The sequence below is a fragment of the Apus apus genome, chromosome 2 (genome assembly GCF_020740795.1).
Source record: "Apus apus isolate bApuApu2 chromosome 2, bApuApu2.pri.cur, whole genome shotgun sequence".
Taxonomy (NCBI): domain Eukaryota; kingdom Metazoa; phylum Chordata; class Aves; order Apodiformes; family Apodidae; genus Apus; species Apus apus.
The window spans coordinates 129,648,495-129,676,015 of NC_067283.1; the positions used below are offsets into that span (position 1 = coordinate 129,648,495).

Consider the following 27,521-nt stretch of genomic DNA (forward strand, 5'->3'; position numbering starts at 1 on the left):
AACATCAGTTATGGTTACAACACATTTCAGCAATTTATATATCTTGTCAACAACATATAGGAAGAATAAAACACTTGTTTGCAAAATCACTCAATCATTATACATTCAGCTGAATGTTTTGAATAGGTGCTTCACCTGCTTTTTTGGAAGCATTACAGATTTAATCTAGTTATGTTGGAAAGTCTACATTCATGACTTTAAAGGAATAATCTGTGAGGTTTACCTTATTCTTCTGTCTCCTATTTCTGGACATGGATAAAGAATATAGATAATGCTTTTCTTAACAATCCATAATAAAGCTGCTCTGCAGTTGGAATGTAATTCAAGTCAGAAGTGAAGCAAAGTGGGCTTAATTTTGCTAATAACATTAGCTGGCACTACTAAAATTAATATCCTGCAAGTGTTTGAGTAGTTGAGAGAATCTGGGCTTTGAGCTGAAAGGTGAATTTGAAGACTTTAGTGCAGGAACATACATTAACATTCTAACAAAAATGTAATTTAATTTTTAGAAAGTTAATGAATTAATGTTCATAGATATTCCTGCTTCAAAAGCATAACTAAATAGACATGTTCTTATAGAATAGCTTCATATTGCAGTGGCCAAGGACTACTTTGCTGGTGGGCTGAATTCTGCTGTCTTTCTTATTACAGTGATGGGCCTGACTGCAACAGGAATAATAATTTTTAGGCAAGTGTGCTAAACCAGGAATATCTCAGTAATTTTAAGAGCTCTTTGTAAACAGGAGCTATAACAAACTGAAATGAAGCTGTTAGTGTGTTAAGATTTTAGGTCTGAGTCAACAAATTACTGGTTACAAAATCTGAACTGCAGAATCTTCTTGAGGAATGGTGCTCTCATTGACATAACAATTTAGGAAAAACTATAAATAGGCATACTCTGAAGTTTCATCCAATATACTCAAAGTCAATAGTTTTCCAGAAGAAAACATTTATATGAATAAAACTGTCTCCTTGGCTGTGAGGATGAAAAAAGGAATTATACATAATTTCAAGGATCGTTTGTGTGCTGCCTTCAAATCAGCTTGTGTGCAAAAAGGCTACAATACTGGGAACTGATTAAACAGATGTATTTGTCAGAATATAAGTACATATGACAGTTGAATAGCAAGACATTCAGGTGGAAGCTAAACATTTTCCCAGGACTGAAGTCCATTATATTGAATATATTATCACTATATTACAGTAATTTGAACATATTAGTTATTGATATTTTTATGTACCTGACCAATTAAGCTGGAGAAGACAAAGACACCCGAGAAATAATTCAGCAGTTGAAAAACTATCTCAAACAGGGTTTGTGGTTCTGGAAGGCCACCGATGGTGATTAAAGTACGAACTGCCCAGTAGTAACACCTCAGATACCTGTGGATACAGACAGCACTTTTGTTATTGACTGTAGGTAGTGATGTGGTAGAAGTTAAGCATATACCTACCTGAGTTGGGCCTTTCAGTGATGCTTTTCTGTCCAAAAGACCTTCAGTATTTTTTATAAAGAGTTGTGACTTTACAAATGATAGGTTATGTAAATCGTTGAGCTGAATGTTCTCACTGACAGCAAAATAAGTGTATATGGGAAACACAATGGTTAGTTACTGTTCTCCAGGAAGTCTATGCTACATTACAGAAGACTTCTGTAGCAAATTGCCAAAGTAGACATGACAGTGTTTGAATGCTACCAGTGAAGATGCCATGATGTTAAAAGCACTCTAAAAGTGTAGCATACAAGATGCTCACACATCTGTCGGTCTCTTCTATGGCTTGACTTGATGACATCATTGTGAAGCTTTATGGTAGACACGGCAAATGCAGTGTTGTTCTTTTTGTGTCCATTTTCCTACATGCTTTTGACCATGTTGGTCTTCCTCCCACTTTGCTTCTGAGCAGCTTTCATTGGTTCTGCCTCCTGGATTATGTCAAACAGAAGTTATATGTTTCCACAAGCTGCATGTTCATCCAGCTTCTCCAAACCACTTCATTTAGTACTGAAATGTTGACTCCTACATTAACTTCTCCTAGTGGTTGGTATCCACTACCCCATCTGTCACCTTAACAAAGACCTGTCCACCAATGATGACAGAATCACCTTGTTAACACCCTTCAAGACTTTTCTAAGAACTCTCTTGATCTAGAAACCAAATTTAGCAGTGAGCAATCGTCAGTCACTGAAACTCTGCTTCAATGTATGGCTTATACTGACTCCTTCACAGTAACTGTCTGCTGTCTGTCACTTCTCATATCTGAAGTGTGAGCTTCTTGGCTAAAGACTGCTTTGTTCTGTTTGTACAGCCCTTTTGGTACAGCCTAGTGCATGAGCAAGCCCATTGCATTCAAGTGGTGTATTTCGATTAGTATGACAATACTAGTTTATGAAAACAACAAAGGACCTGTTATTTTATTTTATTTTAGAATTATTTTTTTTTAATTTTATTTTGTTAGGATAGTCATACTAACTGTCTTTTTTATGTATATACATGAAGTGCCTTGGCATCTCTAAGATTCTGTTCTAAATTTTGTTCTAGAATGTGGCACTGCTATTAATGCAGCAACCCCCATACTGTGCAGTGGGGATTAATTATTTCAAGTAATTGTCATGAATGTGCTATCATTTCCTTCTTTTCTGAGCTAACAAGTAATTGGTTTTAAAAGCCTCCTATTAATTAGAATTTGGCTTCCTAAGTCTCTGTCCAATCAGCCTTCAGCTTCACTAATGATTAGGAGTGGATGTACATTTTTTTAATTGTACAATCAGATTTTCAGTTATTTCATCTATGACTATTGCTTCTGAAGCAATTAAGATTCCTCCTATTTGTCAAATTTTGTTGAGTTTGAAATAAAACATTAAAATATAACACAGAAGAAATACTTTTGGAGATGTTTGTTTTGAAGTCTACAGTCTTGCATACATTTTCTCATGCCTGCCTTAAACCTGAGGATACCTGATCTGCTGGCAGATTTCAGTTGTAGATTTTAATTTTTGGCCTCCACTTTTCAACTCCTCTCTTATTAAGAAATGAACTCCACTCCTATTAGTAAAAGGCCCATGTAACAGTACAATTGGAGGGCTGATTTTGTGCAAAAATGAGAAAATAAACTCACAATAACCAGTTCCAATGAGGGTTTTTCTTTAAATCACTTGACAGTGTTTCCAAGTCTTTAAACTAAAATATCAGGATTTGCCAAGCAATCAATTTCTGCTTTTCATTACAAAGTCACTTTTTTCTTGGTTGCAGATTAATGAAATGTGGTAACAATTATGATTTTTACCATAGTTTTCTAGTTTTAGATTTTAATAGTCAGAGCTGGCCATTTCTATTCAGAGTCCTTAAGGCAAGAAATTAATTGCATATCTGCGTATCATATCATTTTTTCATTGTTAAGGGTGCAAAATGAACAGCTGGATTACACCACTATAATATTTTCACTTGGGTTAAAAAACAATCATCATCTATGCATGCTTCCAGTAAAGTATGCGTAAGTGGCAGGTTTCTCTTAGACTTTTGTAAAATAAATTCATAAACAGTGAGAAAATGCCTCAGATATGTTTTACAGATTTAAGCATGAAATTATGTCTCTAGCTTGTCTGAGGGGAATTATCATAAAAAGAATATTAATATATAACTTCCCATACCTGAGAATGCTTTAGAGCTTGAAATATTTATAATTTATGGGTATAAAAGTAAATAAATTAATATGGTAGTTACTATAGGAAATGAAAGTAATTAACCACCTCTTTCATCCCCAATAGCCTTGGATGCCAAACTTGCTAAATCCACCAGGAGAGTCAATATGATCTTTGTTCTGGGAATATCTATAAAAAATGAAAGCATCTCCTCAAAGGAATTTAAGGGTCACATTCTTTTTTTGCAGTGTTTTGTATACAAAATGTGAGAGATTTTTTTGAGATCAGCCCAACTCTTTTTGAAGGTGTAGTTAATGAAGTGTATTCTGTAATTTTACTTTAAAATAAACTTTCTATGGGCAAAGTCATACAATATTCAGTATTTCTTAGGCACTGGCTTTATATTTTCTCCAGTTATGCATTTTATTGGTTTTATTTTCATCCAAAATGGAAGTTATATAGTTGAAATATAATGCAGCTGTTTTCCCTAAGATGGGGAGAAATGAGATTGTAAATTTTGTTTAAGGGAAGCCAGGAAAAAAAGGGACTCCCATTTCAACAGTATTAGCAGCTCTGCTTCCTACTAGCTAGTGTCTGCAAACCTTCATTGTTCACCATAAGGTTTGCTAGCCAGCTATGAAATTACTGTTGAAGCCAACAACATGAGACAAGAAAGGGATTTTCCCTCTTTGCAATATAGAGTATGTTTATCCTTCAGGCAACCAAACTACTAGATTTTTCCCTAAAATAAGTCCTAAGTATGAAAACATTCAGAAAACCTGCAGATAAGATACCTCTTAATATTATGGCAATAGAAATATCTTTTTAATAAAAGTCCATTTCAGAGTATGCTAAACTTCTTACATGGTTTTGGTTAATACAGGTAAATAAAATCTTTATGTGTTTGACTGAGTTTTTAAGGTGGAATTCACACAATTCATTTCAGCCCAGGGAGGCATTACTTCAGGGCTATGATGTTAGACTCCTCTCAGATTGCAGCCAGGATGGGTTTCAGTAAAGTAAAGAAGTGACTTTAATAAGTTGGTATTTCTATATTATTTTTAATATTTTATATTTTATTTTATATTTTATAAACTGGTATATGACCTCCTTCTTGGTACCTCTTTTTTTTGAGTGATTTATTCATCAAGTAGCTGTGGGTATGATGATCTCAGACAGAATAGTGTAAACTACAAAGCTTTTACTTGAAAAATACAGCTGCAAGTAGCAGGTCTGAAAGCATGAAGTCCGAGGCACCAATGAGTTGGGCTGTGCACTCACAGATTGCCTGGAGATATCAGACCTACTACAAGTGCAATGTATAGCTGATACCCAGGAGACACCCTTTAAGATTTGCCGGTCTTACTACACATTGGGCAATGCATTCCAAAGTAGAGTTGTTCTAGACATATACAGTGATTGTTTTGTGGGACTTCAGATATCTGCCAAGTCTGTGCACAGAGCAGGAAGGCAGCAAGCTACGGAGAAACAGAATGCAAATAAATGTTTTGGATCATTTTGCAGACTCGTGTCTTGTGTGGCTAATTTGGGTGTATTGCAGTGGGGTAAAGTTGACTGCACCTCAGGTGAAAAGATTTGAATGAAGGCTGCCACGCAAAAGACCTCAAATCTTCCTGGACATTTTAGAGCGTGGACGTCAGCTGGGAAAGAATGCAGCTAGCAGAAATTTACAAGAAGTGCTACTTTGATAATTTTGCTTGTTGTTTGAGTGCTGTGTAGACTTGTTAGTTATAAATTGTTATAAATTGAAGTTCACCAATTAGTATGCCAGCTCAACAACATACATATAACAAAACTGAAAAGGGAAACTGTCATCTGTGTATTCTTTCTAGCTTGGAAAGAGAAAAAAAGTGATCCTAGAAGTGCTGACATTTTTAAGAATGGTTTTGGCCACATCTAGCAACATTTTATAGACACAGCAGGGATTGTACATAAAACATTCATGCCACTAAATCAGTGCCTGATCATTTGCTTTGGTTCAGTGTAATCTGAGACCACTAGAATTTTTATTTATTTATCAAACTGCTTACTGCCACTTCTTCTAGTTAGCTAAGAAGTTATGTTTGTCTTATCTCCTTTCTGAATGTGTTCTTATTTTACCTGAGACTAACGGCATATTTACTTCAAATATTGGCAACTCTGACTGCTATGTGAAAGGAAATTACATCTGCACTGCTGTGCCATAACATGTACTGCAGTTCTGGTAATTTTTTCTAACAGTTTTTTTCTGGATTGTTCTTACTTCCTGCTTTACAAAGAAATGAATATACATAGAAGTATCTTATCTGATATGTTTAAATTCATGTTGCATCTCCAATAATAATTAATGTTCACACAATGCTTCTCTGCTAAGAACCCCCAAATATTCAACAATTAGCTAAGTCTCTTGTGATACTGCACCTGGAATACTGCATACAGCTCTGGAGTCCTAAGCACAGGAAAGACATAAAACTGTTGGAGAGGGTCCAGAGAAGGGCCATGAAGATAATCAAAGGCCTGGAGCACCTCTGCTATGAAGACAGGCTGAGGGAGTTGGGGCTGTTCAGCCTGGAGGAGAGAAGGCTCTGAGGTGATCATATAGTGGCCCTCCAGTACTTGAAAGGGGCCTACAGGAAAGCTGGGGAGGGGCTTTTCACCAGAGAGGGTAGTGATAGGACAAGGGGCAATGGTTTTAAACTGAAAGAGGGTAGATTTAGGTTAGACATCAGAAAGAAATTCTTCACCTTGAGCATAGTAAAGCACTGAAATAGGTTGCCTAGAGAGGTTGTTGATGCCCCATCCCTGGAGGTGTTTAAGGCCAGGTTGGATGAGGCTTTGTGCAGCCTGGTCTAGTGTGAGGTGTCCCTGCTGATAGCAGGGAGGTTGGAAACTGATGAGCTTCCAGCCATTTTATGGTTCTATGATTCTGTGTCATGACTGACTTTTCAAAGTTATGGCTATCCCTTACATCAGGCATTTGCTGTTAGTGGGATATCAAAGTATACTTCATAAAATGCAGCTCCACATGGGATACATTTTGGGGTTCCATGTACACGAGATCATACTTAATCCAGTATGAGTTATATAAAGGCAAAAAAGTAATGCATTCACCAACCAATGTCAAGATGAGATAGATTAATGGCTTAATGAGGCTCTACATGGATATATTCTAATATGAATTTTATTCCAGCATCTCAGAATTACAGAATCACTTAGGTTAGAAAAGACCTTCAATATCATCTAGTCCAACCATTAACCCTACTCTAGCAAGTCCAGCCATATTCCCAAGCACCACATCTAGATGACTTTTAAACACATCCAGGGATGATGACTCAACCACCTCCCTGAGCAGCCTGTTCCAATGTCTGACAACCCTTTCAGTGAAAAAGTTCTTTCTAATGTCTAGTTTAAACCTCCGCTGGCACAGCTTGAGGCCGTTTCCTCTTGTTCTATCACCAATTACTTGTGAGGAGAGACCAGCACCTACCTCTTTACAATGTCCTTTCAGGAAGATGTAGAGGCCAATGGGGTCTCCCATCAACCTCCTTTTCTTCAGACTAAACAGCCCTCGTTCCCTCAGATGCTTCTCATGAGACTTGTTCTCAAAGCCCTTCACCAGCTTCACTGCCGTTCTTTGGATGCTCTCCAGCACCTTGATGTCTTCCTGTATTGAGGTGCCCAAAACTGGATACAGTATTCGAGGTGTGGCTTCATTAATGCCAAGTACAGATGATTTATCACCTCTTTACCACTTTAGTGGTATGTGGAAACTTCAGCCATGTCATGTTTTAAAGTGAGAACCCTAATTATGAAAAATCAATGCCACTTTACACAAAGTGTGTTTTACTCTCCAAGGCTAGATTCTTACCCTTCAAGATAGTGACTTTACACTAAACTCGTGAAGTGTGACAAAATTAGACGCCAGAGGAGCATTTCCCCAAGAGAAATGTGAGAAGTTGTTTAATGGGTGATTTATGACAGCATTAGTATATTATATGCAGTTTTCAAAGAATGTAATTAATGAGTAAGTTGAGCTTCAGTGACTTTACTATATTATGGCCTTTGAAAGAAATGAATGTTCATACATCTGAACCTACTAGATATGTTTATATAACTACACACAAAATATATTATAACTTCACTATTTTGTCTTGGTACCTCTCTATCATCTTAATGAATGTGCCTTACGTGGCACCCAGCCTATTGCTTCACAAGGAGTTTGTGGAAATGTATGTCAACATCCAGTCCTTCCCACTGGAGTCTGCCCCCTGTTTAAGCCAGACCTTCTCAAAAGGTCTAATTAGCTCAGTGAAAGTGGGTGGAATTTTTTCAGGCCAGTCACCATGGTGTTTAGAGGGACTGAAGTGTTGCATTTTAAAAACACAATGTAGTATGGCAGAAGCCCCCCTCCCCTGATTCCTTTGAGGGGTTGTTCTGCAATCCTTCTAACAGTTCCCATATGCATATGCAACCACTTAAGTTTAATTTATGACCCTTGCTGATTTCTAAATGTTTGTTAGTACTTAACACTAACTCATAACCCTATAAGAGCTGAAAGTGATAAACTGATTATTCACTGCACCTGACATCTAAATATGTGTTAATAATGGAAGCTAGTAATCAGCAGTCATGGCACTGAGAGTTTGCTATTCAACCACTTGTAAAGTAAGGGCATCTACTGCAAGCAAAGATATGGGAAAGGACGGGGATGCAGAAAGTAGCAAAACCAACAAAAATCTCTTGAAGGAGAAAAGGACTTACATGTTTCCTTGGCCATCGTATACCCATCTAGTGCTGCCAAGTCCTTCATAGTCTGAAGCCCAATAATACAGGCACGCATTGATATGCAAGATAAACAGCAAGTATCCAGTTGTTCGAATGACCCTGTAAAAGTCAACAGATTCCTGTAAAACAACTTACATTTTCCCTTCCTTTTCAATATGGAGCCCATTCCTTTTCTGGATCAACAATGTTTATGTTAAGCATCCACTAAGTATTTCCTGACCTGTATTGATTCTGTGAAAAAAAAAATATCTGGCAGTTACCTGTGTCTTACACTTGTGCAAGATCAAATAAATAACTTTCCTAGAATATTTGACACAGGGTAATTTTAAAATTCTGGTTGTTTGAGGACTTTGGTGTTTTAACCGGCTATGAATATTTACAGAAGTTTGAAGTTATATTACTGAGGCTTAAAGGATAAAAATTAATGTGTTTGCCAAAGTCTGTTCAAGATAGGCTCTAAACTTGTGAACTAAAGCTGAGAAATGTCTGAGATCAGTAATAAGCTGCTTTACAAGAGCTGTGCTAGGAAGCCTGCAGTAGATCAGCTAAATAGCATGATCTAGAGGCTACAGCAGAAGTATTGCTAATCCCAGTTCTTATGCATATGGCCAGTTCTCTGAAGTACACAAATGATGAAGTATGAAAGCACCAAGCAGCTTTCTGTTTAATACAGTGAGTAGATAAGATGTAGTAAGAAGTGAAGAGAATCCACCCAGGTGCATCAACTTGCTGTGTAGAAGTTTAGTTTTACTTTATCCAGTTAAGTGGTGCCTTGTCACTCAACTGGTGACCACACCATGATCTCAGATCAAAACAACATTGCTGCATTCAAACAAAATGCAATACTTTGCACAAGCAGCCTGTCTTTAAAATGTTTTTTTAGCTCCCATTTAAACTCTTCTTCTGTATAACTTCCACTCTTCTCTGTTTGTCTTCTTTTTTTCCTTACCCTAATGCCTTCTGGTAAGCCAATTAAAAGATTTTTGCCATATAAATGTTTTACCAATGAGCACCTTGAAAACAGGGAGTCAATGCTTTCTGGATTAGGTTTTAGAACATTGTGTCAGGCCATGGCATGACATATTTAATAGGTGCTTTTGCAAATACAAAATACAGTATTTTGGTAGCACAGTATGCAGGCATTTTTTTAAACCACAAACCTTAGCAATGTACTGATGGAAAAACCTATAAAGTGTTAACCCTATATATAATAAGAAATCTGGAAGTCCATGTGCTTTATCTTTGTTTTTCTGCACCTTGTCAGCAGGACTTAAAATTGCATTTTAGTTCTGAAGAGTGCTTTATTTCACATGTTTCAAGTTTCTGGCCTCTTAAGAACATGTGGTAGAAAAATGATTTGCTTTGTAATATTTACATACTGCAAGTGATTTAATATTGGAAAATGTAATTGGCCCCTGGCCACAAAGCAAAGACACAAGCAGCAATGCACAGTCTGGCACTGAATCAATACCAGGCTACAAAACTGTGTGACAAGGCAGAACAGCTTTGCAGAGTAGCTGGCCCTGTCCTTCCAGCTTACATTTTACAGGATCAGTGAGATCTATTTGTGTGTATCTTAGCCTTTCTAAATGAGCATCTTCCCTGTTTTTTGACATGGAAATCAACATCATATCCTTCAAAGTCAGAGTAATTTGAAGGTACACACATCTCATTCTCAAATTGCTCTTTAAATAACCATTTCCTATTCCATACATTTATATAGTCTGAAACTCTGTTCCTCGCAAAACTGTCTAACTGGGTAAAAACGGGTTTGCTCATTTGTTTGAATTTCCTTGAAAACCATATACACACAACATTACTGTTATGTATGGGCTAATTACTTTATTCAAAACGATATATATTAAAAATCTGTATCTCCCAGTATTTGCTGTAAATATTACAGGAGATACACAAAAGTTGTTGAATTATGACTTCAAAGCAAAATAAGTAACATGGAAATTAATTAATTTAAAAAGTTATCAGCATTAGAAAAAGTTAAAAATATATCGCAAGGGAGACGAAAACTCATTCTTTTAAATGAGATTAGAAAGTGGAGAATATAGGGAGGCAGTGATTCAGAAACTGAAAAGCAATTTATTAATCTTGTAGAAATTCACACAAGTCTTCTGTTGTACCAACAGAAAATTTAAAAAAGGAAAGAAAAACCCAAAACACAAAAGACTCTTAATTAAGTGAAATGAGAGGGCAATATGAGAATAAGCTTTGTGGAGGTCAGCATCTCAAAAATACTTTAGCACAAGTTTTGAGCTTCTAAGTTTTATTTTAGTTTGCAGGCACATTAAAATATGAAACAGATGATTTTTCAATCTCCTTTTTGAATTAACTAGTTTCTAAATCTTATAAAATATCTCATTTTCAGTGTATAAATAGCAACTCTACCATGTAAGTGCAATAATCTCTGAAATAGAATAAGATGGAAAAGAACCAATTCTTATATCTGCTGAAAGAGCACACAGAACCAATACATGCCCCAGAACTGGGACAGGGAAAAAAATATCTGTCAGTGTAGGAGTTGCACAGGATAAACTAGGGCTGATGACAGTGACAGTAGATTAAAATAATGGTGACACAGTAGATGGGTTCATTGGATCTTAGCAGCACATCACTGACTGCTGAGGAGCCTATAAAACTTGCCGTAACCATGTCCATGGACTGCTTGAGTGAGTTCCAATATTATTTTAACAGTTAATGCAGAAGCTGAGAACATAGTGAGGTGGACAACTGTTTGAGATCTGTGCTGAACTGATTCCCATTGCAAGTTTAGTCAACACAGTGACGGATCAAGTTTCCATATATGCCAGGTTCATGGTGAGAGCTTATTTGAAGAAAAATATTGACACAGGCTCAAGCTCATGAATTTTATTAAATACAAATAAACAGCTACTGAGGGTTTGGCACTGTTATTAACAACCTAAAGAAACCATTCTTTAGCTCTTTCACTGAAGAAACTTTTGATACTTCTGATCGGTTACATTTTGACAGGAGCTTCAGTGTGGTGGAACATTTTGCCTAAAGGAGGTCAGACAAACTGAGCTAGATTTCATATGCGAGTGAAGTTTTATATTTATTATTTTAATTGTTACAATAAAGACAGATATTTTTTAAAAAAAATCTTAAATTGAACAGATATTTCATATTATATTCACTGCTTCACTGACAAGCCATGAAATCAAATGTAATGGGTTCTGTGCCATGCTTTTTATCTCACAAAAGTTTAATAAGCCCATACCTGTAGATGTATGCTTTGTCCATGATAGCTTCCAAACGATCATTAAACTCAAAGAATGAGTTATGCTGAATGGGAAAAAAGCAAACAAATCCAATCACTGTTGCCCACCACACATCTTTTTCTAATAGTACAGACGTTAGTTCACATACACATTTTGAAAATAATGGATTTTTCAGTAGTCTGACTTTCTTTAAACTTTTAAGGTAAACTGCAAAGCAAAAATGAAAATCAAGCTAAATATTGTTTTAAGTGTTGGGTGTCCCATTAATCAGAAAATAGAAATAACCTCGCTCTTTAGATCAGACTGCTGCAGATGAATGACTAAAACATCTTAAAACATATGTATTTGCTTGGGCAACTTTATCAGAGATGATCACATGCACAAAAATCCCTTTTTACTGTTTCTGAAATTCCAGTAATTCTCAGTAAGTGATCATATATATCAGCAATTAATTACATACTAGATGATACCATGTAGTAACAATTCCTGTTGTACTGAATTCCTCCTGTTTATTATTTGTAGTTTACCTTTAATGATAGCCCTTAAAATTCACATGGAGCTTTTCCTTTATTCTTGTACAGTACCTGTCAGTTTGTCTCATATGAGGTACTGTTTAACTTTTCAGTCTTCGCATTTTTTGGTTCTGATTTATTGATTTATGAAGTCATGTTGAAAAATTAAGGGCACCCTCAATTTATTCTCAGAATTCTTGTTCTCCCTCCAACTAGAAATCAAAGCCAGTTCTTTGTCAATACGTTGCTTGTGTGAAGGGGGATGTATTTAGCCACAGAGTGGCCTGCTAGGTACCAGGAAATGCAGGAAGAGGGCTGTTAACTAATTCTTTCTCAGCCCCTTCATTGCACAACTACAGATGTCTTCGGATTTGATAACAAAACTGGGGTTACGCTTGTTAAATATGATGTGTGGACTTTATCTCATCCTTAAAATTAATTCCTTTCTTTTTAAACATCTAACATTACCAACTGAAAGGGAATATATATTAGCACTAATTACTGATTTTTTATTATTATTTTTTTTAATCTTTGAAAATGAAGCAGGTAATTTAAGATTAGTCTAATTGAAATAATGGAAATGAACCAGCCTTAATCACAAAGCATTTTTGAAAGTAGGTAAAAATAAAGTCAGAAGAAAAATAAGAGAATAGCACTTCATTTGGCTAGACTGTATCTTACAATTTTTGTTGTTTTATTTACTGATGTAGCTTATCCTGAAGATATTTTCCAGTTTCTGAATTTCATATTCCTAAATGCTATAAACAAGTTTCCATTGGGCTGTAAAAACATTTATGTGTTGCTAGCCATCCATCACTAACACAGAACTCACCTTTAGTATCCTATTTGCTCTAAATGCTGGGTTGAATCCAAAGAAGATGGCTAAAACTTCAAATGGCAATATTGATATCAGATCGAGCTGTTAAAGAGCAGAGAGGTCAATTAAAACTTCACAATAATCATAATGTTTTTAGTTGCTGTCAAAACCTTCTTTAGATTGAATTATGATTGAGTAGTATTTGAAAAGTCAGCATGCTAAATCTATCACTTCCCAAGTACTGGCAGGCAAAATTATCTCTTTGAAGACACCTACAGCTTTGCTCTCCTTTTAAATCCCTCATGACTGTGATTTCAATCTGTTTCATGGGGATTAATAACAGTATCTCAGGTAGTTGATTACTAATACTTTCTGCTTATTTCAGTCATAGTTCTGACAAGACTAAAATGGTAGGCATGTAGCTGGTGAGTGGAAGTGGGGGTAGCACTCCACAAGCAATTCTGAGAAGTCCCATGGCTTTTAAAACCAGGCTGCCTAAAGCAAACTGGGAGACCACAATGAATTAGACTCCTCGCTCTCAACCTGCAGAAGCCATGTGTTCCAAATGACAAATTCCTCATGAAATGATAAGGGTTTTTTTTGGGTTTTTCTTTTAATAGATATTGTCTCTTGTTATACATGGATGCTTGGTTTTCCCATGTCACTAAGATTTTCAACATCTCCCTGCAGTCCATCAATTGTATGATTACTCCTCTTATCTGCCCATTTATTCTTTCCAAGAATTCGATGGAGAGAAGGAAAGCTGTGGCAAACATCATATAATCACAGAATGGTTTAGGTCAGAAAACTTGGCTTTGCCTTTTTAAAGATCCTGTGAAGGCTTGCTCTGTTGCTGAGATCATTTGGGAACAAAAAGAGGAACATGGAACTATAAGCCTCATCTCACTTTAATCAGAAATGGCTTTGCTTTGAGAGGTACAACTCGTGCTGGCAGCAGCTAGACTGCAGCACTGACCTTTTATTTCATGTGAGTAACATACAGTTAATACCTAAAATAACTGTGAAAAAGGGACAAACAGCCCGTTATGGCCTCTCTCCCTCTTTCAGAGACAGTCTAAGAAGAAGCAAAATTTAGTCAGCATGCTTTTATATTAGTAACTGTTAACTAGTATTTAATCACATGACAAATTCCTGGATTATATCTGTATCTTGCATGTGGTGAGAATACTCAACTCCCATTAGTTTCTGCAGAAATCAAGAGCACTAAATATACTGCAAGTGTGAACTTAAAATAAAGTTATCATCTAACTTTAAGACTTTTTCCTTTGTTTAATGAATTTCTGGCAATTTGTTCTATTGTCTTTCAGTGTGTGTGGGGATTCCCTCACCCAAATTAATTAAAAAAAAATGTATTAATGATATGGTATCAATGTATTATTATTCAGAATTAATACTTATAACTGGATTTATGATTATTCTATTATAAGATTAAACACTGTACATGAAGATGGCAATCTTCAGCTGGTGAGCATTGGCATAGTAACAAGCCAATGCTTTCCAGTGATGTTCTTAAACCAAAGGTGATGTTCTTAAACCAAAGGAGAATGAAAAAAATTCTGTGAAATCCTACAGCTAGAACTTACATATTTACATCAGTAACACAGGGTCTGCTTACCCGAAACTTCACAGTGCTGTGGTAGAATTTCTTCATTTCCACTTTGTCTGTCTATAGTGATAACAAAAGGAGAAAAAGGCACAGTCAAGAACAGGATGTCTGTTAGTAGCCTCTGCTGCTCAACAATAACAATTGTCTTCTGATAGTATGGATGATGTCAGTTATATTATTGATAGTCTAAAGGTATGAATGGAGAAATACATGTAGAAGGAAGCAGTACTTCTATTAGACCAGTTTACATTAGACCAGATCTTATTAGACCTGCTTGAAAAATCGGGTTTGGGGTTTGTCTTATTTTTTCCAAGTCTGGCTTTTGGTCTAGCAAAATGTTACATATCTCTGCCACAAATCTTCCCTCTCAAGACATCTGTACCAGTTGGTGCTTGACCCAAAGCCCTTCACTTTCAGGCCCTAAAACTTCATTTGACTTCAGTGGTTCCAAGATAAATGCAAAGAACATTTCTGATAGCAATGAAGAAAATTAGCTTTTTGAAAGCTACCATTAACATGATAGCATTATTAGCATTATAATAATCAACATTGCATTCATTAGTAATGATTAGCTATTTAGTTTTAAATGGCTCTCCATGGGAACTGATGCTTAATACCTTAATAAGAAAGGGTAATCACAAGTATCTAAATAAATGTATCCATTATTATACTTTCTGTATTTATACTGGAGACACTTTAAAAATAGCTTGAAAATCTCAAGGATATTTCCATGACAACTTTTCACTATTCTCAGTTCAAGCATTAAACTAAATGCAGGAGATCAAGCAGCAGATGATCTCTTCACACACTTAAATCTATGAATTGCACAAACAGCTTCAAGAGAAATAGAAGGAAAGCTTCCTGTGTCAGAATTTTAACTTTGTTCATAAAACTTGAGTTTTGTCGGGTTGAGGCAAGATTGCCTGACACTGAATGTCTTGGCATGGAAAAATGCATGACACTACACTGCACTTTGTATCTATCCAAACTGTATTCACACAGTTTTAGCTGAGATTCCTCTGTAATTGTATCAGTAGTATCTTGTATGCACACTGTGTAAAAATTTATGTAAAAGAACTGAACTAAAGCTAGTTTAAAATTACATTTGAGGCTATATAATTTTTAATTTTCTGTCTCTTGGGCATAGCACTGTCACACGGAAGTTAACCCATTTTTTTCTGCCTTAAGTCTTCTTCTATAAAAAAAATAAAGCATCAGAAATAGGAAAGATATTAAACAAAATTTAATGGTCTAGATGCCCTTTTGATATGCTAAAGGCAAGCTATTTCCTTATTCAGATACCTGTTTTGAGTTTTATTTTGCATTTTTCCTATAAAAATATAACACATAAATAGTAGTAAGAATCAAAATTGAACATACATATTTTCCCCAAAATAAAAGATCTCCAGTTATTTTCAAAGCATCCTGAAATTACAAGGACTTGTTCAGATTTTGGCAAAAAAACCCACAGTTTCATGATCTGTAACAAAACATGCATATCCTGCAAAATATCCAACTTCAACTATGACTTCTTCACAGGGTGAATAAAAGGCTGAAAGTTTCACACAAAAATACGAACACATGCACATATGTATGAGTACATAGTCATAGAGTTACTGATTCCAGTAAACCTGTACCAGTTTACTCTTGGTTAGAAAGAACTTCATGCTTGTTCAAACTGCTCTCATGTCCTACTTTCAAATCTGCTTTTTCTTTTTTTAAGAGTGTAAACAATGGATATATTTTCTTCTTCTAAAATGGGATAATGGAAGGTCAGGGAACAACATAGTTATCCTTTGATAAATAAAAACCGTTACATATATTTTACATGACAGAAAAAATGTCAGATTAGAGAGAATTTCTATAATGTACTCTAACATAAAACTATCACCTGTGGAATCCCCACTTTCAATACTTACTATTATATCTCCACCTCGTAAAAATTGCACTCGGGGCTGGAAAACCAGTAAGTCACACAGGTAGCAGATATCACAAAGGATGTCTATGGCAAACCAATATATTAGATTACTTGGGGTTTGATACGGAAACACAAAGCGAAGGGGAATAAGCCAGCAATTCCAATTATAGGCAATTGTCACAACCAGGAGCCACGCTACGTAACGGCGATCTGAAAGAAAAACAAACATTGATTTTAGAGGCATGAACTTAAAATCTTCTTTCATTCTTTTAGACATATTTGTTCTACTGCAGTCTCTGGGAATGTTTCCCTGCCCAGGGCAACCAACCATTCTCCCCTCTTCAACAACAAGAGGCTGCTAAGGTGATATAGATTGGAATAAAGAGTCATACAAAGAATTTGCCAAAGGGAAAAAAGAAGAGTTTATGAGACCATGTAGAATTTAATGCATCTGAAGACACTCGATACATTCAGCATTTGGCCCTAATGAATGGGACAAATTCTAGACCAAGAATTTGAAGACTTGGGTTGGAATGTGGATCTTATGGTGGCTCACAGGTACTGTGTAATCCTAGGCCACTTCAGTACGCTTTCACCCCGTTCTGTTGGTTAGCTTTTCATTTACCTGTGTATGAGTCTATGCTTTCTGGTAGCTTCAGATACTCGAAGTATTTTTTCAGTGGACGTTTTTTGAATTTACAGCACAGCATATCACAGTAATGATCCTCCTCTGGCTTTGCTTCTGCATCATCTTTCTTTTCTTCTTTTTTTTCTTCTTTTTTTTCTTCTTTTGGTGGAGGCTTCTTTGCTGGTGCTAGTCACATAGAATGTCATAAAGGGTGACATTTTAATAACAGCTCAATTTCTTCATTCTAGTTTAACATGTACAAGAGCCTCATCATGTTAATAACTCTTCTAAAAACAATTGGCAAAGACTAAAGCTGCAATTCTTTGTAATACTGAATGCATTAGAAAGTACATTGGAGAATAAAGTCACCACTGATATAATCATATACATCTATTGAGGGCCAGGCACTCCACGTTACACATTACTGTGTTTCCTTGAACAGTGCTCTCAACTAATGCCATAAAAGACTGACAAGAAATAAGTTAATTTATAATTCAGTATTAATTAATGCAATTAATTTCTCTTTTCATGACTGTTGCAAACAATGCAAGAAGTTAAGATGGAGATCAGAAAAGTCTGTGCCATAGGCTGATCTCTTCCCTCTCCTGAGAACTGGTATGCCAGATGTAATAGATGAAACTAATGAGAGGCATATGGTTTTGTAGATTTCTAGGTTTACAAAAGTCTTGTGGCACTTCTTTGAGCCCAGTTCTTCCATCACTGGACTGGATAATTTTGTCCACATTTTTGTTCCATTAATTCTAGTGGCTTTACGTCTGGGTAGGATACACAGTCCCAGCAGGAAACTGGTAAGCTACATCTATAATGATTTAGGAAATGAATTATTGTAAGTTCTACAAAGACAACAAAAGAGGTAAATGAGCAAAGAATTGATAATGTATAACAAATTAATTCCTTTATCAGCTGGTATAGTTTAGAATACCTTAGGCACCATTTTTTTCCCAGCATATTAAAAATCATGTAAGCAATAAACAGCTTCTAAAAAATGTCAAGAGTATAAAATCACCATACTCAATTCTTTGTGAAAAGGGAAAAAAAAAATCAAACTAAAATACTGTATTTGTTTTATCTTCCATATTTTTCAAAAATAAATGCTTAATTAATTTCAGATGAGTTTAGTCTATTCAAAGAATGTTCTTAGAGTCCTTAGTGTCTCTGCTGTCATGGTTGTTTGTTTTTTTTTACTTTTACACAGCAGATCTAATCTTAGAATGACTAATGTCTACTCATAAGATACGTATGTTTCTTTGTGCGTTTCAGATTCTTCCCCATGAACAAACATCTCGGGGAGCTATTTTTAGATACATAAATTGCTTGTCAGGGATGATTCTAGATATTTCCCAAGATTCTTTCCCCAAATTCTTCAGTGTTGGGGTTCAAAGGGAGCTTATACCAAAGGACCTAGCTTACTCATAAGGATAAACTGACTTCAGAGGGCTCAAACCGATCCATTTCAGTGAGTAAACGTGTTATACTTACTTGAAAATTTTATCACAACATTTTCTGTTTCCAAAAAATACTTTTTGTCTTTAAACTCAACAAAGGCATAGCTGGAGTCACTTACAAGCTGTAGGACTGCCTTCAGGGGAGGACAACACTGGGTCTTTCAGCTTTTCCTTATAGACTGCTGCCCTTTCACGCATTTTTCTGACGATCTGTTGAAGTTGGGCATTAACATACTCATTGGTTTGGACACCTGAAGGTGTTGGCTTCTGTGTGCTATGTAAAACAAAAGGAAAAAGGCTTAATGGACTGGAAAGCAATGAAGGACTCTTTTGAGCAAGACATTAAGACTAGATTTTTATTGGCCATGGTGCTTATTCACGTAATTCAATTCACTGTAAGTGGACACCTAAGTGTCCACAGCTAAGCTCACTGTTCTTGCTTCCTGCTTATGTCAACTGATTTTGCTGGCTACGTGCAGCAATCTACGTATTTCCAGCAGAGGAGTCAGTGTTCCCTGTGCTCTGTATAGCCCACTACAACAATGACATTCCTCTCCTGCTTTTCATCAAGTTCTACTGTTGCTATGTAAGGCCTACAGCTTACCCTATGTGTTTGCTAAGAAAGAAGGCACGCATTTCCATCTGTGTGCTCATTATTGTATGGTAATATCCTACTGATGACAAGACATAACTGACTTGAAGACTGATGTGCAGGTGGGGGAGAAGAGACTATGCTTACTTTTACTTCATGCTTCCTAATATTGGGAAAATTGCTTTCTGGTATTTTTTATGGGTATTAGCTAAGGTAAATAAATAAATAAATAAGATTAGTTTAAAAAGGCATCTGTTTTACCAAGTGAAAAAAAAAAAAACAACACACGCTTGTGTTCTTGCTGAAGTTTCTTCTGTTTAGATTAGGAGGTTATTCAGGTCATAGTAACACTGAGCTGATACTCTGGTACTCATAGCATTTCTTCAAAACTGAGGACAGAGGATTTTCAAACACCTGCAAGCTCGTATTTCTGCACTGACACTAATGCTTTTAATCTGATCTATGCATGCTGTGCAGTCAATTAGGAAATCTAGAGGAAAGTGATTCTTGGTCAACTATTTTGGGCTTATTCATACCTGGAATTTCATCCTTATTACTTGCTACTGTCTGACTATGCAAACTGGAGCTGTTTTGGAGTGCCACCCAGCTGACAGCTGGGCCATGCATGTGGACTTCCTCTATGTGGGGACCCGGACATGGGATTACTTCTCCATCCTAAACTCAGCACTTCTCAGCTGGTGTCACATGCCAGTGTCAGAGTTGACTGGAAATGGCTGTGACTGGCGCAGGGCAGCTCAAGGCCTCCTCCCACACAGGTCACAAATGCCTGTACGGAAACCCCGGCAGCTATGCCCTGTACAGGGTTTGCAGCAGAGAAGTGTTCTTCCTTTCTTAACAAAAACACCCAGAGAAGAGGCAGACCAAGACTGAAGCATGCCTGAAATCTACAGATTTTTGAGAAGACTTTTGCAAAGTTGAATAGAAGGAAAGTGGTTTGACAGCACCTTGGGTAGGGAAGAAATGGAAACACTGCGAAGTAAACACCATGCCTCCTCAAGACCTAAACCTACTTTGAAGTTCCTAACAGAAGGAGCTGTAACTAAAAAAGGAGAGTGTCAGAGTGGGATGCATGTAGCTTTTTGAGAAGCACAGTTTTCTGGAGACACAACACATATGACAGTGCCCAAGGAAGCATAATTTAAGGATGTGAAAATCCTTCAGCAGCACAACCATTGGATAAAATGGAGATAAGCTATTAAAACCAGAAGAAGCAGAAGTCTGGAAGTATGTTCTTATCATTCCTCTAATTTAAGTCTTCTGCAGTGTGTATTTCTTAAAACTCTCCAGACAGGACATTAATCAAACAGTTCTGACATACTTTGTAATCTCATCACAGTTCTTTTTGTATCATATGTTCCTTTTGTATCATATATTCCTTTTGCTCAGGCCATCTGCAGTGTACTGAAATCCTTTCTTGTTTTGAGCTAACATCTCACAACTAGTTTTTCAGCTTCTGTGCAAAGAATTTCAAATAATTCTTACTCTGTTTTGTTGCTGTGTTTGCTCAGGGCAATAGCTATCTTATAGTAAAATACACTTATCACAAGAGTCATGCCAAAGGCTCATTCTATCCACTTTCTATGGATAAACTGTAAACTGCATGGGGTTTTCTTGTTATTTCACAGCCTTTCCAATAAAACTTAAAGTCTCCTCTATCATACATTTGGTGCTTTATCATTGCAATACAGCCTGAAGAAACTATGTTGTTGTCTGGTACTGATTAGAAGCTATGTGAATGTGTTCAGTTATTTGCCCAACAGTTGATGAGAAATTGATTTTTCTTGCCCTACTTCTCATTTGGTTTTCATTATCTCCTTCTCTATTTTTTTCTAGTAACAAAATGCTTACTTTAAATTTTCTCTGATTAATACTGTTGGAAGAGGCTGTGTGTTGAACACCGCTAATTTAAGATGTTTATTGGACATGAGATTGTGTGGAGGTACACTTTAAATTGCCTTGGCCAATGAGCTCTGGCTCAGCACCTCCTGACTAGCCTGAGATAATTTCCCTGGCAGATTTTAGGTGCTTTCCGCTTTTTCTCTTTCTTGTTTAGTGATGATTCTTACACTATTTGTGGGCTCTTTCATGTGGTAAAATTTTATTACTTCTATTAATATGTTCTATAAATTCACATACGTAAACACATAGCTGCCAGCAGAACATGACAGCCAGCAAGAACAAGAGTACATTTTACAGGTCAGAGACCACGCTAAGGTAATTGTCTCTGAAGAGACCACAGTTAATATTTTTAATTTGTCTATCATACTACATCGTGACGTTTTCTGATTCTGCTTAGCTGCTCCTCAGACTTTCAGATCTCATGCCTACAAGAAAAATTAGTTTGACTTATGCCTTTAGCATACTCTGTTAAGCAGATACTGCCTCATTTTGAATTACTAATTACGTTTATTCTTACCTCACAGTTACATTTCCAGACTGTATTGATTTCATGCTGGGCTCTTTGTGGTTTTATTCCCTGTATGAAAGCTCTCACAAGGTGATCAAACTTGTGGATATTGATCAATTGCTGTTTTATCTCTGTCTGTGTTATATAGCTGAATAGTTTATGCTACACAGGCAGATCTGCACAGTCCAGGGTAAATCTGCTCCCTCACTTACACTCTGCTTAACTGGGCAGAAAGATCCTTTGCCTTCAGTTTCCTGTGACAAGCTGTGCTGAGTGCTAGGATTTGTCTCTAAGCTGGTATGTCATTCTTTAAGCAAAATTATCTCTGACTTTTGTGCAATATGTTACAATAGGCCTAGGCCTATTTTACTTACTGCACCATATAGTCCTTTACAGAGCAGAAATGTTTATTCTCTGCAGAAGCAATGATTTCACATGCCCTAGCAAATGAAAAAGTCAGGACCACAGCTACGTAGTTTGTTATTGCCTCAAATATATTTTGTTTAGAAAGAGGAACATATGTACCAATAGAACAATAATAATAATGCAGTTTTCTTAAGTTTTTAATTTGTAAGCTTTATCTTCTTAACTTGTAGATTTAAACTTGTTTGTTTAGTCAATAAAATTACAGTGCCTTAATTCTCCTCATGCCAGGAGAAAAGGTTTAGACACCTGTAACATAGTGGAAGAAAATGGCCTTGAAATAACAGGCCATGCAAATATTGCATTGAGTGTGCTAATGTATATAACATCTGCTAAGTACTGTGGCTTTGAAGTTTTCTGCGTTAAGGGTTCATACAAAATGGGGGTCAAGAAAGGCAATAGGTTATTTCAGAATAAATCAAGCTTAACCTTTTCTATGCTGCAATCTAGTTTAATTCCTTCTTGTTTTTTGGCCATGAATAACAAATACCTGAGTTCAACTCCATCTTTTATCTACCAGGTGATCCCTGAGAAAATGCATTTCACAAATATATGCTGCTGCCCGAAGCAAGTCCATAACACTTTTTGCTGATTTCAGTTCTAACCCTTCTTTTTGCAGCACTTAAGAAACTTTCTCTTGTCTCTTGGAAGGAAAATTCTTGATCTTGCAATAGAACTTTTAATGCTTTTATTGAGCACTGACATTATGATTTATGATGATATTTACAAACTCTGTCTCGAAAAAGTAGTTTCTTATCTTGAATATATTATGCTGAACCTCTAATTCACATAAACAGTTTTCAGAAGTATATGACAATGCATAGCTGTACAAATGTCCACAAAATTATAGTATAGCTGAGAAAGATTTAAATGAGAAAATGTACTTCTAGGCATCATGAAATATATTGATTCAAAAACAAATCCTCAAATTGTGCTGACAATTCCTATGTGGGTAACATTACAGAAATCAGAATCTTCTATCTGTCCCTTGTTTCAAGTCTAAACCACATATCCTAAATGACTGAAAAACCTAATGTTTCTCTGTAACAGAAAAAAATACTAGTAATCTACTTGGAACTGGGACAGGGGTTATCCAATAAGCTAGTTCTAGCTATTCTGCTTACGCTCCCTTTAGAGTCAATAGAAAGCTTATCTGAGGAGAAGTTCAGAATTACTAAGATAGGTTTCTGCTCTGAATTTCTTCCAAAAGGAGCCTTTTTCCTTTACCTGCATAGGAAGTTTAAGGAGTTTTAGGAGTAAGTTTTAGTATTTTCTTTAATGATGTTGGTGCAAAATGTATTAGTGTGCTAATGATTGATAGGACATGGAATCAGGAAGATTAAAAAGCAAGACTGATTTCTATATGGGTAAAACTGACTTATTATGTAACAAATCTAATGCTACATAATACAGAGATGAATTTAAGAACAAATTGCAAGGATTTCTTTTGTAAATGGTGGGATCATCAATTGTAGATGACAAAGGAATAGATATTCATGTGTTTTAGTCAACAGCATGGTACCTATGAGCCACACTACTATCTGGCTATGAAAAATGCTGGTGCAAGAGCAATCCTAGAATGCACCTGACATACTGCTGGTGAAGGAAGCATTAATATCAGTGCATAAGCCAGGATTTATTCTGACCAGCTATACTCAAAAAGATAAATCAACTTAGGAAACTGTATAAAAATCACTTAGAAAGATCAAGGCTACTGAGAACTTGGTTTTAAAAAGGAGTGCAAAACAGATTGGGAGGCAATAGGATTATTGTCTATAAATACAAATTTTGGTGGAGAACCAGGTAGGAGAAAGGCATATTTGAGCTGAAAACCAGTATTGTAACAAGAATGTTACTACTGTAACAAGAATAAATATGAATAGAAACGCCATGAATTAGTATGGCTTAAAGGTCAGAAGAAAGGTTTCCAGACAGCCTTCCAATAAGAGTAAGTAGAAGTTGAAACAAGCATGACAGACCGCAAGATGATATTAGCTAAGATCATGAAAACTATTGTAGACAGTGATTCCCTAAAATGTAAGAGAATGGATGCAGTATGACAGGAAATCCTTTTCAGCAAACAACTTTAAATATATAAAAAATTTGAAAGTGAATCAGTCACTTCACTTGTATAGGTACCCCTGCATCCACAACTGCCAAAATCTCAACAGCTCAGGTACTAAGAAAGTGACTTTCTATGATAAATACTTTATTTTATAGTCTTGAACAAACTGTTGATGCACTAGATTCCATGGAATTTCAAAAAGCTTTTAATTAAATTTTATTTTTCATTAGCAGTCTTGGAGCAAGTATCTTCCTCTGTCCTATCATCTCTTTTTTCAAGATGGAAAGTGTTTACAAGAGATCCATCTTCAGTGATCAAGAAGACTGTCTTTATTTGATGCATTTGAAATACTGACAGTATACTAACCTTTCTTTGCAACAAAAAAAGAATAAAGTACATTGTTATTTCCATTCTATTTTAGGATTGAGTTATTCTTCACAATGAAATTTGAATTTAAACTGATGTTACTTTTGTCCTACTATTAATTTTCTTATTTTTTTTTAAATTTAAACACAGTGAAATAAGAATAATTAGATTGATTTTTTTTGATTCGTTATTTCTGGAAACAAGAACAGACCATGACTATTAATAAGCTTCCTGTGGACACCATGTAAAGAAAACTTTTCAGTGGATTTCATTACTTTCCCATAGTTCAGTGTCTTTGTGGAGAAAAGATGCTAAATTTGGCCCTAAGCAAGTTTTCTTGAAATAAAATGCATCCGTCATCCATTTCCCAGATCTCATGTATTCATAGAGCAAAATGGATGTAGAAGATGCAATGTTCAAGGAAGCCATGATCTTTCAGAGTTATCTTCTGGCATTGGACACAGAACAAACTTCTAGATGCTGTGCAGACTGAAATCTAATCATCTAGGCTGCAGGAAATTCCTCCTGTTTAGTTCAAAGGTTTGTTGCAGCAGCTACTTTGACATTCCTCCTGATTATTCAGTCACAACAGGCTGTGAATCCTCTAATCTTCTTCACAGTACTCTCTAAGGAGAAGTCTGTTTCAACGCTGAACACGTGGAATTCTCACTGAGGCACCAGATTAAAATGTGAATAAGATTTTATTTTAATTAGTAATCTTGTAGCATGAGCTATGCAAAAGAAAGTAGGATGAATGTTGAAACGACCAATTAACTTAGAAAAATCACCTTCTTCACTGTCACTGGTGATATAAAGTTGTTTGATTGCACTGGATATTTACTGTGATGTAAAAAGGGCAGCATAGTTTCTGACATTAATTGCTTTAGAACAAAAGCGTAGTATTCTAAGAAAGAACAATATGATAATAAGTTAGGCAGTCGTTCCTCCCTTATTTCCTTGTCTGGTGCAGTTGTGTCATTTGGGCTTTCTTATCTGTAAATTATAAAATGTCAAGGGCATCTATCTCTTATCAGGAATTTTTAAAGATATTTATTAATATTTCTTAATATATTTAAAACACACAACATCTGTTATATTCAAACACACTTAAATGCAAACTCAGACCTTATTTATGTAAGTATATAATAATTTATGACTAGGGGAAAAATGTTGCAATCAGAGTATGATCCAATGCTATACAGAGTTCATGAGCACAGCACAAATCCTCTTCAAACTTTCTGTTATTCAGTTTTATTAATATTATTATTTTATTAATAACCCAGGAATAAAAATCTAAAAGAAAAACACTGTAATATTTCTCATAGCAATTTTTTTTAAAAGTTGCAATTAAATTTCTCAAATTTGAAAAACTTAATTTTCAATAAATGCTATCAGTTCTCTGATTTCATATAGATCCTAAAGAAATCACAGAGGCACAAGACAGTGGTTTACTTGAGTCCAACAGAGAGCTATGAGGATGATTAAGGGTCTGGAACACCTGTCATATGAGAAAAGGATGAGAGACCTGGGGCTGTTTTGTTTTGAGAAGAGAAGACTGAGAGGGGATCTTATTAATGTATATAAATGTCTGAAGGGTGGGTGTCAAGAAGGAGGGGCCATTCTCTTCAGTCGTGCCCTGTGATAGGACAATGGGCAATGGATGCAAGCTACAGCACAGGAAGTTCCACCTCAACATGAGGTAAAACTTCTTTACTGTGAGGGTTATGGAGCACTGGAACAGGCTGCCCAGAGAGATTGTGGAGTCTCCTTCTCTGGAGACTTTTGAGACCCATCTGGACATGTTCTTCTGTAACCTGCCCTAGGGGATCCTTCTCGGGCAGCGGGGTTGGACTCAATGATCTCCAGAGGTCCCTTCCAACCCCTAACATTCTGTGATTCTGTAATTCTGTGGGTCTTTGAGACATCCTGTAATCCTAGTCCCCAGAGCTCAAAGCAGATATCTGTGACATTCCTGACATATTCTTGCCTAATCTGTTCTTAAATATGTCTAGTGATAGCTATTATATAATCTTCCTAAATAATTTATTCTGGTGCTTCACCAGCTTCAAATTTTTCTTGTACAATTTTTGCTCAGCATAGTCCCCTTTTGGCACAATTTGTCCTATCCACTGTCAACACGAGATAAAATGTATAGCTCCTTCTATTTTATCATATTTTTTGGCCATTTGAACATTTTAATTTTCTATTGCTGTCTTTTTACAAAGGAAAAAGATTTGGGAACAGGATAATAATTGTACAATGACTGAGAATATCAGTTAATTTTATAATTTTTGGGGTGCAGAGGTTTGAGTACCTGAACAAGAATACTTCAGCTGATACCATCATTGATCACAAAGTGAAGACCAATGGCTTGATGTCCCGATGGAGACCAGTGATGAGTGGTGTTCCCCAGGGCTTGGTACTTGGGCTGGTGTTGTTTAACATCTTTGTCAGCTACATGGACAGTGGGATTGAGTGTATCCTCATCAAGTTTGCCGATGACACCAAAGTGTGTGGTGAGGTCAACATGCTGGAGGGAAGGGATGTCATCCAGAGGGACCTTAACAGGCTTCAGAAGTGGGCTCGTGCAAACTGCATGAAATTCAACCAGGCCAAGAGCAAGGTCCTACAGCTGGGTAGGGGCAATCCCAAGCACAAATACAGGCTGGGTGGAGAATGGATAAAAACAGTCCAGAGGAGAAGGATTTGGGGGTGATGGTGGAGGAGAAGCTCAACATGAGCTGCCGATAGGCACTTGCAGCCCAGAAAGCCAACTGTGTCCTGAGCTGCATCCAAAGAAGAACAGGCAGCAGGTCAAGGGAGGTGATTGTCTCCCCTTTTGTTCAGCTCTTGTGAGACTCCACCTGGAGTATTGTGTTCAATTGTGGAGCCCCCCAACATAAGAAGGACATAGAGTTCCTCGAGAAAGTCCCAAGGAGGGCCACGAAGATGATCAGAGGGCTGGAGCACCTCTCCTATTAAGACAGACTGAGAGAGTTGGGG

At 36.4% G+C, this 27,521-nt stretch overlaps 2 protein-coding genes across 10 annotated transcripts in view; one reads left to right on the forward strand and one right to left on the reverse strand.

Annotated features, from left to right (window-relative positions):
- CPNE3 (copine 3) overlaps positions 1-27,521 on the forward strand; it is a 121,168-nt gene that overhangs the window by 46,259 nt on the left and 47,388 nt on the right. The gene's annotated exons all lie outside the window — the stretch shown is intronic.
- CNGB3 (cyclic nucleotide gated channel subunit beta 3) overlaps positions 1-27,521 on the reverse strand; it is a 59,120-nt gene that overhangs the window by 11,302 nt on the left and 20,297 nt on the right. Inside the window, exons 4-12 of the mRNA XM_051612628.1 lie at positions 18,764-18,918; positions 17,335-17,364; positions 17,176-17,292; positions 16,552-16,760; positions 14,642-14,692; positions 13,021-13,107; positions 11,676-11,740; positions 8,402-8,524; positions 1,242-1,383 (exon numbers count right to left, since the gene is read on the reverse strand). Of these exons, the coding sequence (XP_051468588.1) occupies positions 1,242-1,383; positions 8,402-8,524; positions 11,676-11,740; positions 13,021-13,107; positions 14,642-14,692; positions 16,552-16,760; positions 17,176-17,292; positions 17,335-17,364; positions 18,764-18,918 (979 nt within the window). The remainder of the gene's footprint in view (positions 1-1,241; positions 1,384-8,401; positions 8,525-11,675; positions 11,741-13,020; positions 13,108-14,641; positions 14,693-16,551; positions 16,761-17,175; positions 17,293-17,334; positions 17,365-18,763; positions 18,919-27,521) is intronic.